A 15,997-nucleotide genomic window follows, 5' to 3' on the forward strand; every position below is an offset into this window, starting at 1 on the left:
GCAGTTATCAATCTGTAAAATTAAGGTGACTCCAGCAATCATTTCTGTGTTTCTTTTTAAGGATCAGATGAGTAGCTCAAGCAAAGAGCTTCACAGAGAGCCCCAAAAGAGTAAGCATTCCATTAATGGCACTGCCCTTTCATTTTGTTCATAGCATTTCCTTAAAATAAAAAGAATATATACTTCTCTTGCGGCATCATTCTCCAATTTTCCTCATTCTTTCCAAAGTAGAAATTACATATTTAGTTGTTTGATCTTTTCATTTATTTTAGTTTTTAAATTCCATTTATTTATATATTTACTCATTCATTCATTCACTCACACACACACACTCAAGTACATATTCCATAAAGTTCATACGGAGGTGTAATAATGACTTTGGGAGAGTTAGTTTTCTCCTTCTGGGGGGGGGGGCGTCCTAGGGACCCGTGTCAAGCTTGGGCTCAGTGGCAAGTGCCTTTACCTACCGAGCCATCTCATCAGCTGCCACTTGTGACATTTTTCACACTTGAAACTACCAATCTATTCAAGCAAAGTTATAAATTCCTTGAAGAGGAGGAAAGAGCAAGAAAGCACACAATGGCCTTCTGACCCATCGGTCCCTGGGTACCACAGGATGTGATGTGTAGATAAGACTAACTGCTGGGGTGACTATTTTCAGGGTCCTTTTGGAGAGGCCACTAGTAGAAAAACGTTTTAAACCATTTTACCAAGACACACAAGTAGACCTCATGCATTCGCTAGGTTCCCCTAAGAATGGGCACTGGATTTCACTGACAGGCACGAAATCTCTAACTGTGCCCCGAATTTCATGCCCTATGCCAGGGTGAGGCTTTCCTGCAGGAGCAGGCCACTGCTAGCATATCAGAAGCATTAATGAATCCCTATCTCAAATATGCAGAAGCCTCACACAAAGAGGGAAGGAAGCCTGTCTGCTAGCTGCCCGTTCCATCTGTGAGTCAGGAAGGTGTGACTCTCAGTATTGCTGGAACAAGGGTCCTCTTTCAAACCTTCAATCCCTGCCCCCATTAAAATGTAAAAGCAGAGCCAACCCATCACAGAGTGGCACCAGAGGATTGCAATTTCATCCACCATGATTTTTATTAGCCTTGCAATTTCTTAATGGGCTCCCCTGAGGGCTAGCTAGGAGAATCCTGCTCCTTCAGGCCGGATTTGCTACAGGCAGAGCAATAAACATGGCACCTGCCCTGTGACAACTGACATCACATTCACCCTGGGTGCAGAAGGCAGAGCTAAAGGTTAACAAAGGCACACTGGTCGGGTGGCAGCGGTGAGTGAGGAAGGGGTTGAGAATTAGAATGTAAAGGTGGAGGCTGTTCGCCGGGTCTGCAGTTTTTGCAGCCCAGCCAGATTTCCCGGGAGCTGAGCAGGCAGCTCTCCGCCTCCCGTAATCCGTTTGTTTCACACACCTCGTCAGTGTCACTGTTCCTGGCATCTCATTATGCAGCAGAGGTGGAAGTGGACAGGTACGAAGCGCTGGAACTTTTACTTTTCTTATTATTTCCATGGAGTACCATGAAGATGGGAGTTAATTAAGTCCTGTGGGACAATCAGTGTCTTTTTTGGCTAGGTTAAATTACATGATATACAGATGCAAAGAAAAAAAAATCCCCAAACTCTTTCCTGGTTAATAGAATAAGTTAGAGAAATGATGATTCCAAACTGGAAGGTGATGTCAATAGCTCCGGATGCACAGTGTCTAATGAAGTCTTATGACAAAGTCACAAGGGACAGCCGACCTCAGAGGATCTCCAGGCTCTTTTTTTTTTTTAAAAAAAAAAAAAAAAAAGCACGTTTAAAGAACTCTGTGCCTCAACTCTGAAACAGCATTGATGGGGGCAGGGCAATGACCAATCCTGTATTGTGGATGGGAAAGTTCCCTCAACCATGCTGGCAAAGCAAACGTCCTCTGTGTTCACACAAGTTCAAAGCAGATGAAATCCCAGAGGAAAGGGAGGAAGTGGTCACAAAGAAGGTCATAAGAACCTAACCAAGACTCTATTGACCATTGATACCTGCTGGGAAAGAGAAATCCATTTCCTCGGATGGAGTATCACTGGGTATATCAACCATGCTCCAGGGCAGGCCCCACACCAATGGTAGTCAGCCAAGAAAAGAAATTGAGGGTTTCAGCGTTTATGGTGTGTGTGTGTGTGTGTGTGTGTGTGTGTGTGTGTGTGTGTGTGCGCGCGTGTGTGTGTGTGTGTGTGTGTGTGTGTGTGTGTGTGTGTGCGCGCGCGCATCTTCTGTGACTGCATGTGCTGCTCCCAGGTGGAACCCAGGTGCTCCCAGGTGGAACCACGGTGCTGATGGCCCAGGATCTGAGTCGATTTAGTCTCCACTGTTCCTGAAATTCAGTCCTGCTAAGTTGACCTGTTCTGAGCCCATGGTTTTTGTGTGGTTTTAGGTTTGATTTGGTTTGGTTTAGTAAAGTTTTACCTTACTGGAGGTTGGTTTTTGTTTGTTTGATTGATTGATTTTCTTTTTTGTTTTTGTTTGTTTGTTTTGATAAATAGATTGAGAAAACATGGAGCTAGATAGGTAAGGACGTGGGGAGAATCAGGAAAGAGTTGGAAGAATGGAAAGAAAGGATGGGCAGTAGAAGACAATAAAAAGGTTTTATATTTAAAAAATATATATATATATATGGTTAAACGTCTTTGGAGGTGACATTGAGAAGGGCCTGCAGAGGATCTAGTCCCAAATTCCTCAAAATATCTCACAGAAAGCCAAAAAGTGTCCCGTGGCATTGGGAAGTTTGGGGATGTGAGTCTAATGACCTAGCAATGCTGGGAAAAGCCAGCTTCAACATAGGAATCACACTGGAAACAGCTGAGTTAGTCTAATTCCTCATTACAGATGGGAAGTTAGGCTTGCCAAGACCAGCCTACAGTCACACAGGTCGATAATGTTGGAGCCTAGGAGGCAGGACCCACATACCATTCATCTAACTCACCAGAAGTCTAAAGCCACTTCTGCTGTCATTCAAAAAGTCATTCCTGGGTCCTCCAAATTACTTCCAGTATACCCAAGCATCATTCTCTCTCAGCTGTAGCTTTCGGATACCTAAGCGCCTAGCATCTTGCTGGTGGCCGGGATTCCTCTTCAGGGATGAGTATCTGAGCTTCAGGGCAACAGCAGTTATGCCAGACCTAATCTCTCACCCAGCCCAGTTTGACAAGACTAGTTCTCCTCCTCCGGTATGAGAGAACGAGCCATGGCTACAAAATAAATCCCCCAGGAGTCATCCATTTCTTCCTGGATTAAAGACACTCTCATCAGGTTGGTATCCAAGGCAGTTATTGGTACGGTCCACTTTCTCCCTGGAACTCTCACCCCTGATGACTTTCTTTCAAACCTTACCTTCCAGTCTAATTATTTACAGACACCATGTTCCCCACAATGTGGACTCCAGAAGACTAGTCATTAAAACATTCTGTTACTTCTGTGCCTACATCTAAACCCAGGCTATCATTCTGAGCCTAAATTGAATTAGCATACCCTCTAGGGAATTTCCAGGTGACTTTTCTCAGCCAAGGGTTTCTTTGCCTTCATTTATTTTTAAAAATTGAAAGAGACATAGCTTCATTACATTGTTATACTGTGTGAGTTATTGGGCAAGCTTTTCTATTTTCCTCTGGAGAGTGACAAAAACCCTTCCAAAGACCAGCGGACTGAGCTAACCATCCCATTCCAAATGCATCATTGTATCCAACACTTACACCATTTCATACTCTTTGCTTCTCTCTTTAAATTAATCCTACAGAGCCCTCTAGCATGCCTGGGACCCTCTGAGTCCTTTGTCATTTGAGGGTTAAAAGTAAACGGTTTCATTTTCCCCATCCCAGGGATGCCAGGCATCTCCTTCTGGTCATGTCGTCTACATGTCCCACGTGCTAACAAAGTCATCAGGTACCGTCCTTCAGACTTCTAAAAGCCAATGCCAGGAATAAACCAAGCAAAATATATATGCTTCTGCTTCGCTGCGCATACTGTCCCCTCTGGGAAGGGAAAGAAGTTAAATGGCAGAGTTTTTCAGGTGCTTGGAACTGTAGCTGTGGGCCCCACTAGTGGAAGCCATTGCTTTCCACATTAAACTATGGAAGGGTATACTCCACTCTTCTCATTACATAGGGAGGCTGGGAAATTTAATTAATACTTCTGACATGATTGAAAAGACATCATCAGGAAGTAAACATTAGAACAGGGCATTTCTTTCTCCCGATTGATCTTGTCTTTGCTATGAAAGGAAAGTTGCCTTGCATAGAACTGAATAATGTGCTATCCCATTTGGGAGCTGGCATATCATTAAAAACAAAACAATAATGAAAAAACACTTCTGTCATTTTGATTCAGGAAGGTGGACATCAGCAAAGAAACACATAACTGATATTGAGGTCCTGCAGGGTACTGGAGATGGCAAGTTGTATATAGTCATTATGCTTTCTCAGTTATTTATTTGTTTGTTGAAAGCAAACACCCCTACTGGATTCTAAGGGAGGTTTACCAAACTCTTACATTTATATAGAACAGATCCTTGTTCCCACCCCCGTTAAGACAACCACAATGTCTTACTTATCAAAAGCTTTCAGAAAGGAGGGCCAGAGGACGAGGCCTTCTAAGAGAGATGTATGGTCAATTTGAACAAGCATAGTTAGACTACTCAACTTCCACTTTCAAGCTTCTCATTCAACAACACCCCCGAGATTTCCCTTCCAGGCATCAATGATCCCATCTTCTTAGTCAGACATTTGAGATGGGATTAGTCTTATGTCAAGGGTCATAGTAGGCACTCACTGGCTGAAACAAAACAACAAAGCCAATGGCCTGAGCAGAGAGCACTGTGGTCCAACCACTTAGTGTGCAGAAGTCTTGAGTAGATACAGTGATCGATAGGAGAATCTCCCCTCCTCGATAACTGTGCCAAGAAAGACCCTTTCATTCCCATGGAATCTGAATTGGAAAACGGGTTGTCCTGGGAACCATAAAAACCATCTGTGACCACAAGAAGCAGCCATAGAAACAGAGTCAAGCTGCAGAATCATGCCATTGCTATGACTCTAAATTCTTCCACTCCGTGAGCCAATATAATCTCCATGTCATTTAAGTCCACTGGAATTATTTTCATTTTGTTTTTCAAGTCTTAATTATGCTCTCTCTCTCTCTCTCTCTCTCTCTCTCTCTGTCTGTCTGTCTGTCTCTCTCTCTCTGTGTGTGTGTGTGTGTGTGTGTGTATGTGTGTGTGTTCATGTATGCAGGCACACCCATGTACTAGGGCAAATGCACACAGAAACCAAAGGATAGCTACAGTGTCATTCTTTGTGAACACCTTGCACCATATTTTTTTTTTTGAGCAGAGATTTTCACTGGCTTAACCAGTAGGCTAGGTTGGCTAGCCAGTGATTTCTGGGCTCTATCAGCCTCCCTCTTCCCAGTACTGGGATTACAAGCACTCATTACCACGCCTGCTTTTTTACACAGGTTCTCACATTGCATGTAATGCTTGTGGCTGCAGGACAAGCAATTTACTAAGTCATCATGCTGAGATTATAATGTAATTATGACATGTCTCTCTTCCATTTCCTCTCTCCAAACTTTCCTATATACCCTTCTTTGCATTTTTCAAATTCAAGGCCTCTTTTTCCATTAATATTTTTAAAGTAAAATTCAATGAGGAAAAAGTAGAAAGCATGAGTACACAGAAAATATCTACAGATCGTAATAAGCTCTGGGTGTTGATGTAAATATAGTATAAATCGTAGGTATAGACATACATACACTACATTTAAATAAATTTTCTTAATACTTAGTATTCTGCAGCAAACCAACAGCCAACATCAAACTAAATGGAAAGAAACTCAATGTGATCCCTCTAAAATCAGAAACAAGACAAGGCTGTCCACTCTCTCTTTATCTCTTTAGTATTGTACTTAGAATTGTACTCTAGAAAGCTAGAGCAATAAGAAAACAAAAGGAGATCAAGGGGATACAAATTAGAAAGGAAGAAGTCAAACTCTGACTATTCGCAGATGATATGATCGTTTACATAAGTGACCCAAAAAACTCTACCAGGGAACTACTACAGCTGATAAACACCTTCAGCAGGATACATGATTACCTCCAAAAAAATCAGTAGCCCTACTATATACAGATGATAAAGAGCTGAGAAAGAAATCAGAGAAACATCAACATTTTACAATAGCCACAAACAACATAAAATATCTTAGGGTAACCAAACAAGTGAAAAACCTATATAATAAGAACTTTGAGTCTTTAAAAAAAGAAAGAAGATGCCAGATAATGGAAAGATCTCCCATTCTCTCAAATAGGTTAGGATCAACCTAGTAAAAATGGCAATCTCGCCAAAAGCAATCTACAGATTCAATGCAATCCCCATCAAAATCCCAGACAATTCTTCACAGATCTTGAAAAAACAATACTCAACTTTATATGGAAAAACAAAAGACTCAGGGTAGCAAAAACAACCCTGCAAAATAAAGGAACTTTCAGAGGCATCACCATTTCTGACTTCAAGCTCTATTATACAGCTATAGTCCTGAAAACATCTTGGTATTGGCAAGGCCAATGGAATCAAATTGAAAACCCTGACATTAACCCACACACCTGATTTTGGACAAAGAAGCTAAAATTATACATTGGGAAAAAAAGAAAGCATCTTCAACAAATGGTACTGGCATAACTAGATGCTGACTTGTAGAAGATTGCAGATAGATCGATATCTATCCCCAAGCAAAAAAAATCTTAAGTCCAAATGGATCAAAGACTTCAACATAAATCCAACCACACTAAACCTCTTAGAAGAGAAAGTGGGAGGTACTCTTGAACAAATTGGTATAGGAGGCTGCTTCCTGAACACAACACAGGAGCACAAACACTGAGATCAACAATTAATAAATGGGACCTCCTAAAATTAAAAACCGGTAAAGCAAAGGACACGGTCAACAAGACAAAATGGCAGGCCACAAAATGGAAAAAGATATTCACCAACCCCACAGCAGCTTACAGGAGATGGGAGAAAGAGACCTCAGGGAAACTCTCCACCCAACTAATCCTTCTCTTCCAGGACACTGCCCCTGCCTGTCACTAACATGGTCATTTTCATAGACCCTCCATTGAATTTTCTTTCCCACTGAGGGCAGAAACTTGACTTTAAGGTAAAGATGAAAAGCGCTTTACCTGGGATCAAACTCCCACAGATGATGCAATAATTTACTCGATGGCATATAATAACTAGAAGTAATAATTATGGTCTTCAGTGGTGGCAACAAAACAAATGACCCTTGGAGCTACTGCCTCAATCACTGCTAATGTATCTTAGATGTAACCCTAACAGCCAGAAATCAGTCAATGCTAAAGTTCTCCAACAAAGAAGAAAGATGTGAAAAGTTTACAAAAGTGAATTAAAGACCAAAACCAGGTGAAATGATCCCTGGATTTGTTCTTTTGAAAAAGAGGGCATGATAAAGAAGCATACAAGACCTTAGGTTTGAGTCAATGACAAAGCATAATGTCTTTAGCACGGCAGGTTATAGGTGCGATTTCACCACAGTAAGTAAAAACCAGCATTCTAACGTTGCAAAACAATTTGCAAAGCATGCACAAATCTATTCATTTCCAGTTGTGTATCTCAGTATGTGTTTAACAGACAATAAAAATGACATATTTTGAGGCCACCTATGAATGAGACGCTGTTAAATGCTCTGCACCTGTTAATTAATCCTGACAACCTTGGGGACAGGAATGAACAGACTCAGTGAAGTAAGGAAATGTGCTCAAAGCTATGTAATAAACAAATCTACTTTTCTCCCAGAGCCCAAGGTCATAGGCACTGTATCACAATGACGCTGTTGGACTTTTAGGGTTCTCTGACTGTTCCTTTTGATATGTGCTGTCCTTCTCCAAACCTGGGCATCAAGTTGTGCTAATTGTTTGAAGGGTTAAGTGAGCTGCCTCACAGTCGTAGACAGTGCTGGAAATAGAAGTCAGGCCCCAGGAATCATGTTCACTTCTCAGCCTACTTCACTCTGCTGCCTGCCTAATTATCCTGAGGAGATAAACCCCTTTTGAGGTGAAATGTCTGCTCCCTGGGATCCTACTCTCCTGGCAGGAGACAGCTGCCGTGCATCAGGACCCACGGTTCACAGTGAAAACGCAGACACAAGGGAGTCGTGTTTTCTACAGGTCAGCTAGGGAACCATCAAGCTCCTGGATCTCCCATGCGCCTATTCTAAGAACTAGTTGGAGCCTGCATCCCACAATTTGTGTAGGCAAGCACATAACACCAAGGAAAAGAGGTGCATGCAAAGGGAAGACGGAAGAGAGGAGAGGAGGGAAGGCTGCAAACCGAGGTGAGGGGTGACTTAAGACAGTGGGAGAAGGGAGAGACGGGAAGGAGAGGAGAGGGGGAAGAGAGGAAGGAGGAAGAAAGGGGAAATCAGAAGTGGATAAAAAGGGAAGCAAAATAAAAAGGAGCCAGAAAACAAAACAAAATGAAGGGGAAAGCTGCTTCTGGATTTTTGTAATAGGAGAAACAAAACTGATTAGAGACTTCGAACCATCTCAGGGAAACTATTCATATTCAGAAGAAAAAGCCAAATGCTGATACCAGTGAACGGAAGGGGCTTTCTAGGACATTCTCCTTAAACAAGTAGGGGGTCAGATTAAGCAGTGTGGTTGCCTTCTGCTCAGTACTCCAATCCAAGTGTTTGCCTTCATCCATCCCATCCTCAATAAGGACTCTCAAATAGAGCTCACTTTTCATGCCGTTTATTGTCTAGCTGGGAGACAGAACATTTAAATCCATGCATGCAATTTAAGTATCCAGAAGAGATAAGTTCCACAAGTGTGATAAAGTACTATGGGATATCCAGAGATAAACAAAAACAAAAACAAAAAACAAAAAAACAACAACAAAAAAAAAAAAAACCCTTCAGTTTCAAGGAAATATCCTGAGGTACAAGTGTGCAAATGAACTTACAAATATAAATCCTGGAGTTGGCCCACAGGTCAGTGGGTAACGCCTTTATGTGAGGATCATTGCTCAATCCCCAGAACCCACAGAAAAGCCAGGCAGGTGTGGTGGCCACTTGTATAACCCAGCACTTGGCAGACAAAGACAGGGAATCCTAACAACAAGCTGGCTAGCTGAACTAGCTGGAACAGGCGAGCTCCTGGGTCACTTAGCAGGGGGTCAGTAATAAAGTAGAGCGTGACTGAGGGGGCCATCCCACTTTAACTTCCGGTCTCCACACACGCATCCACTCACGTCCTCATGCATCCAAACCCACACATACGAGTACATACAAACAAGCACCCACACAACTCACATGCACACAACATGTGGGGAGGGGTAGTAGTGATTTAAGCAGCTAAACACTAACCATGAATTAGTCTATGAAGTCGTGTGTGGTCTGTAAAAGAAAGCTGAGTGACGTCTCTCCAGTCTTCCTGGAATCACCCATCAATTCACTGGTCCAGTACTTTGGGGCCTCGGCTCACTCCCAATATCTCAGCAAACTTGTTTGACAGAGCTAACCGCACAAGTGCTAAAGATTTAAAACCCCACACAGGTTTCTGGAGCTCCATTCCCCCCCCCCCATACCTTCCCCTACACTCCAACTTCTTAATGTTCCAGCCAGCGGCACTGTATCTCGGAGGATGCCCATGTTTAAGGAGTGATTTCCGACAAGAAGGCATGGTCCTTGTCTGTTGCCGGTAGCATGAATTCTGATTGTTCTTAATAATAAAAACCCAGAGACAGATATCAGGGGATGAAAGATGAAGGATCAGAGAAGCAGAGTGGCCAACCTCTAGCGTTCTTACCTCTACCGATGCTCAGACCAAAGGGGTGATCCTGTCCTCACACTGCCTCCTCAGACTGCTTCCTCTCTACAAATCCTCACACTGCCTCTGAGCCCGTCTCCTCTCGTCCTATATTCCTCTCTCTGCCCAGCCATATCACTTCTACCTCTCTAGTGCTTGTATAAAGGCCCGTGCACTCTTTCTTATACAATGTGCTGCCTCGAAATCCTATCACTGCCACTTCCCATTATGATGGGCTGTATCCCCTCAGTCTGTAAGTCCCAAATAAATGCTTTCTTCTTCCTCTTGCTTAATGTATTTGGTCACAGCATTCAGCAAAGAAACTAATAGCGCCCTATCTTGTGGTAGTTTGAATGTAATTGGCCCCCATAAGCTCATGTGGGGTGGTATTATTAGGAGCAGATGTGGCCTTGTTGGAGGAAATGTGTCTCTGTGGGGGTGGGATTTAAGGTCTCATATGTGCTCAAACTATGCCCAGCATCTCAGTTCACTTCCTGTTGCCTGTGGAAGATGTAGGTCCTTCTCCACCCTCAACTACTTGTCCAGTAACCTGTCTGCCTGCACGCTGCCATAGCCTGCCATGATGATAAATGACTGAACCTCTAAACTGTAAGCCACCCAGTTAAATGTGTTCCCTTATAAGAGTTACCATGGTCATGGTATCTCTTCACAGCAATAGAAACCCTAAGACACTTGTGCTCAATTCTGGTATATAACTGTCTTCTAAATTCAAAGTTTGGGTGATCTGTCTTGTTCCTTTTATCAGAATTCTCCTTTGTTAATATTCCCTCCACTTTGTTACATAATATGCCATTTTCCAACTAACTTTCCATTTTTATATACTAAGCTTTGTCTCATTTCTTCAAAGAAGGGACTCATACTTCTATTTTTTTTTCCTCACTTGAAGGGTGTCACTGTTTCTTTCAATAAGAAAGCAATGTTTTAAAGCTCCTTGAATAAAAAAAAATAGCTCCTTGAATAAAATTCTTGCCATGAAAGCTGGAGGATCTAGGTTTGATCACCAAAATCCATATACACAAAGGTACGATGTTGGATAATAGTGGTGTACACCTTTGATTCCAGCACTCAGGAAGCAGAGGCAAGCCAATCTCTGAGGTCAAGTCCAGCCCAGTCTTCAGAGTGAGTTCCAGGACATCTGGGGTTACACTGAGAAACCCTGTCTCAAAAAATATTCAAAAAAAAAAAAAAAAGCAAACCCCAAAGGTGGCCATGGTAGCCAGGGCTTGGTATCCAAGCTCCAGTGAAGAAGAGGCAGGTCTATCTATCCTCAAGGCATTCTGGTCAACCAGCAGAAGCTTTTTATTGCTCTCAGGCCAGTGAGAGAGACCATGTTTTAAAAAGGCAGTTTCTGAAAAAAGAACATGAGTCTGACCTGACTTTTTTACATGTACATGTTCATACATACAAACACACACATATATACAACAAAAAAAGGTTATATTAAGTCCAGAGATATACTGTCAACAACTTTTATGTTGCTCCTGCTATGTGCCTGGTTTTCTATTCATTACTTGTTTCTGTAAGTCATGTTTTCTTGGCTTTATTTTACAGTTTCTCAACTCATCTTTCAGAACAAGTACAGGGAGGTTAAACTTTCAGGATTTTGCATATTTTTATTATATTTGCATACTAAATTATACATCTTTATTCTATCAGCATGGCAAATAATATTTTAGTAGATAGAAGTTTCTAGATTAGAAGGTGTTTCCCAGAGAAGTTGAAAAGCATTGCTTCTGATTATTTTTCTACTTCTATGAAATATTAGAAACCACTTCCTCTCAGAGAAAGAAGCCTATTCAAGTAACCACCCTAAAACTGCTGGGACAAACAACTGAGTGAGTGGGATGAACTTGGCAGAGTTTCCTGGAGGCAGAAATGAAAAGGAAGCTGCTTTTCACATCCTTCCTTTCTCTGCACTTGTCATAGAGTCCCACAGTTGCCTCAGGCTTGCTAGAGTTGAACATCAGCCCTGTTAAATACAATGGACCAAATCCATCTGCCGTCTCCAGACAAACAATCCCTCTTTCATTTATGTTTCCCTGTTAAGACCTCATCTTAACAACCACAAAGCTCAATACTTGAGATATATATATATATATATACATATATATATATGTATATATATATTGCACATATACCACACACAAACATATATCTCATATATATATGTATGTATGTATATATATACATACATACATACATACATATATAGGGAGAGAGAGAGCTCCTTCCAGGATGAGAGCATGAGGAAAGGTGTCAGCCCTTTGAAAAACAATGGAATTAAAATGTTCCAAAGACAAGTTGTATTAATGTCACAAGCCTCCACAAAATTTTTATTAGAAAGCATGCATAGAATGCTCCTAAATATCTTTATAAAGAGATATATTCATAAACATATAAAAACATTCTTACCTCCACAGCGAGAGAGAGAGAGAGAAAACTAACATTCACAAATCCACCTGACTTTGGGACTCTACTATTGCTGTCTACTCTGCTTGTCTCAGATGCATGTCAGCCAGGACTGTAGTTCTCCAAATCTATGCTCAGACAAAGTTAGTCTGCACCCTAACAAAGACCCCAAGACCAAAGCAGAGAAATCACGCATTCTTACATGGATAGGAAAATTACTGGGGACCTTTTCCTCACAGATCATAATGGTCATGGTTATAAATCAACTCTATGTCCACTTAGTTGCTTATAAACTTTATGATATCTATTTCCTAAAATAAGCCGAACCACTCCACCAGAGAGTAGGATCTAGGGCTACCAATTTTCCCATTACCTAATAATTCCCTAGGCCCTGGACAAGTGTGCCCACTTAAGCCACATTGATATCATCCAACTCCCTATATAAATACAGGCAATAGGTAAAAATCCTGTCCCAGACCCTCGTTTGATTGGTTGGGAACCTGATAAGGCTAACATGGGTCTCAGATTCTGATAGTTCTCCTATAACTTTTACCTACTGTCCCCATGTGACACGGAACTATCTCACTACACCCATGTCCTCCTATTTACGTGCAAGGGCTCTGCTCCTAAAAGACTATTTAAAACTATGACGCTATCATCACCACTATGACAAGTGGCAGCCACTTCTGTGGCATGTATCTCCCTCATCCATCAGGAATGGCATTCCTATACACTACATTAGCCAAATAGCTTCTTGAGACAAACCCTCATTCTCCCCTAGCCTCGTTCCTGGCTCACTTTCTGCTCACTGATTGACATGGCTGCATGGTTGTGTTGTCAAAGATGGAGCTAAGTGATCTTTAACAAGTTACCTGTTCTTGTGAATCTTGGCTGATTCGTCTCTGAAAATCTAGTCTGGGTGCTTCCCAAATCTCCACTGAACTGGGATGAGCCAACTCTCGGTGACATACCTTCCCCTTCCCTCCTTACTTCACTTCCCAGATATCCCTTGATAGTGAGGACTTGTTCCATGTTGTTTTCTTATCTTTTTGAAAGCACAGTAGTGGAAGCTGAACATGTTTAGAACTCAATACATATTCATTACTTACAGATTTTGCATCTAAAGATCCCTCAAATCTCAAAATTAGGCTCTGAAATGCTTTTAAAAAAATGAAATCGAAGAAGTAAAATTATCTGGTCAAAGCAGCAAATACTGGGATTAATAATTTGGTACCTTTTTCTTGTATTGTCACTGCTAACACTGGACATTTTTGTGTGTTGCCAGTGTCTTACATATAGTTAGGCTCACAACAGCCTGATCAGGGAGTTACTATTATTATCTCCACTGTACAGATAGAAAAACTGAGGCACAGATAGGTTAAATAATTTCCTTGAGCTGAGTAGTGTATTCAAATTTAGTAGTAGAGGTCTAAAGCCCAGATACTTAACGAGTGTGCCTTGCTCTTGGATCCTTTGCCCAGAATTTGCTTATGTTGACATTCCAAGAATGCTAGATTCTTACCCATTCAGACTGAACATTAAGGCCAAGGTAATGAAAGCAGAGACTTAAAACTGGTGCTGAGAATAAGTGTTGGTGAAGTGTTTGTCACTTCATATCAAGGCTGGGAGACCTTTGGGGGTATAAGAGTCAGAAGGCAGGGAGATGTAACAAAATGTTCTCTCTGGACATGGCATAGCTGTTGTACTCATGAGCTCATTGAAGCTATGGATACCTGCACAAAATTGAGCCCCTCAATATTTCATGGTGGGTGAGAAACATCTCATGAGGCCCTTTTCCTCCATCAAGGTCCTACTGAGGAGTTAATGATTTGGGGCAGAGGCTGTCATTTTCTTCAGTGGTGTAGCCACTGGTGAGTTGTTCATGCTCCTGTCTATAACATCCTACCCATGGTCATGCACAAAACGCAATGGTCACATGCAAAAAAAGGGGGGGGCGTGAAAGAGGAGGGAGGGGGACTTGTTGGAAAGAGGAAAATTCTTATCAGGAGGGGAAGGAATTTGAGAGAGGCCTAACAATGCTCAGTGTCCCCTAGTCCCAGCTGACAACTGAGTAGGAAGCAAAAAGCGAACTGGGCTCTGCAATTATAGGACAGTGATCAGGAAATGAGGAGCCGACGTGAGATATGGGTTGAAAGAAAGAGGCATCTGGGAAGACACACAGTGAAGCAGGATGTGAGGACACTGGGCAATCACCTGAAGGCAGGGCTTGGGGGGAGTGTGAGGAGACTGGAGATGGGTCAAGATGAACACAGAGACCCCTGGGGATGGGGACAGACAAGGCACAGGTTGGGAAGAACGGAAGACAGGCTGTCCAAAACAACACACATTTCCAGCAGAAATACAAAACTGACGCAGAAATGTTTATCAGAAGGCAAAGAGTTACAGATTTGGATCGGGGTGGACTGAATCACACAGCATACACCAAAGGATCTGGAATACGGTGTGACATATAATAGGCACTTAATAAATGTTTGTACCAAGTAAAAGAGACAAAGACAAGATGACCTAAGAATTGTTTTCATAAGAAGAAAGGCACCTAAGGGAGTAGGTGCTCAATAAATATTATTTTTGGTCTGTGTACAGTGAGAAGCCTGGGGAGTTGTAAGAGATTATCTGATACATTTTCCAAAGAACTCTTAGCCTCTGATTCTGATTCTCGAAAATTCCCCTGGGAGGCTGTGGAATCTCTCACTGGGGACTTAAAGAACACAGTAACAGAAGAGACACTTGAAAGAAGTGGTTTGGATGGTTTAAATGGGATGCACTGAGATTGAGAAGTCAGACCAAATGGCCTTGGGCCCTTCTTATTTCTAACTTCCCAAGAACCTCCTCTGAGGCTGATGTTCATACTCCTTCCCTACAGACAGAACTGAACCAGACAGTTAGGCAACTGTTGTCCTGCAAGCTGAAGATGGCTGAGTGATTTGGAAGCCTTCCAGAAGGGCCTGGTTAAATTGTCGGTTATTTGTTTTATCAAGAAACAAAGCACAGGAGCCCCCTTTCTAACATGCAGGCAGACATCAGGACAAAATGCTTTAAAGGTTATCTGTTCAGAATTCTCCCTCACAGAAGCCAGGCAGGATTCATTTGTTTGGAAGAAAATATATGATTAACCATAGTTAACTATGAATTCAGATGGTAAGCATCGGATCAGCCTCTCAAAGTCTGAGAGCATTTAATATTATATATCGCTGCCATTTAGACTAAATTGTTTTTTTTAATGTACACAATATTACAAATTTAATTTGAGCTGTTTGAATCAGTCTGTAAAAAATATTTGATTATACCTGAGTGTTCTGGCCCCGGTTTTTCTGTATTTCAGTAATCTTGGCGATAATTGGCTGATTAGGCGTCTCACACTCCATCTCTGCCTCAGTTTCCATGGTAATGTTACAGGAGCTATTATAGATGAGAACTTCATCTCTTTCCACTTTAGGGCTGAAACAAGAGGGGAGGTTAAATGGGGTGTCATCAATCTTAATGAAATGCAATTATTTTTACTCTTATTAATCATTGCAAGCCATTAGCTTGTGGCAACTACAGGCCACCATTTGTCAAATTTTGCAAATTTCTGTAATTTTGTTTCCATTCTTTTATTGTTTATTTGTTTTTCCTTTATCTGCTCACCCAGCAATGAAAACGCGCACAGTTAAATATCAGTGAGGCCTTTCTCCTTTCCCAA

The 15,997-nt window shown here is 41.8% G+C and overlaps 1 protein-coding gene across 1 annotated transcript in view; it reads right to left on the minus strand.

The window, feature by feature from the left end:
- Pkhd1 (PKHD1 ciliary IPT domain containing fibrocystin/polyductin) overlaps positions 1-15,997 on the minus strand; it is a 374,971-nt gene that overhangs the window by 288,840 nt on the left and 70,134 nt on the right. The window contains exon 33 of the mRNA XM_051204291.1: positions 15,603-15,753. Within this exon, the coding sequence (XP_051060248.1) occupies positions 15,603-15,753 (151 nt within the window). The remainder of the gene's footprint in view (positions 1-15,602; positions 15,754-15,997) is intronic.

Source organism: Phodopus roborovskii, unplaced genomic scaffold (assembly GCF_943737965.1).
Source record: "Phodopus roborovskii unplaced genomic scaffold, PHOROB, whole genome shotgun sequence".
NCBI lineage: Eukaryota > Metazoa > Chordata > Mammalia > Rodentia > Cricetidae > Phodopus > Phodopus roborovskii.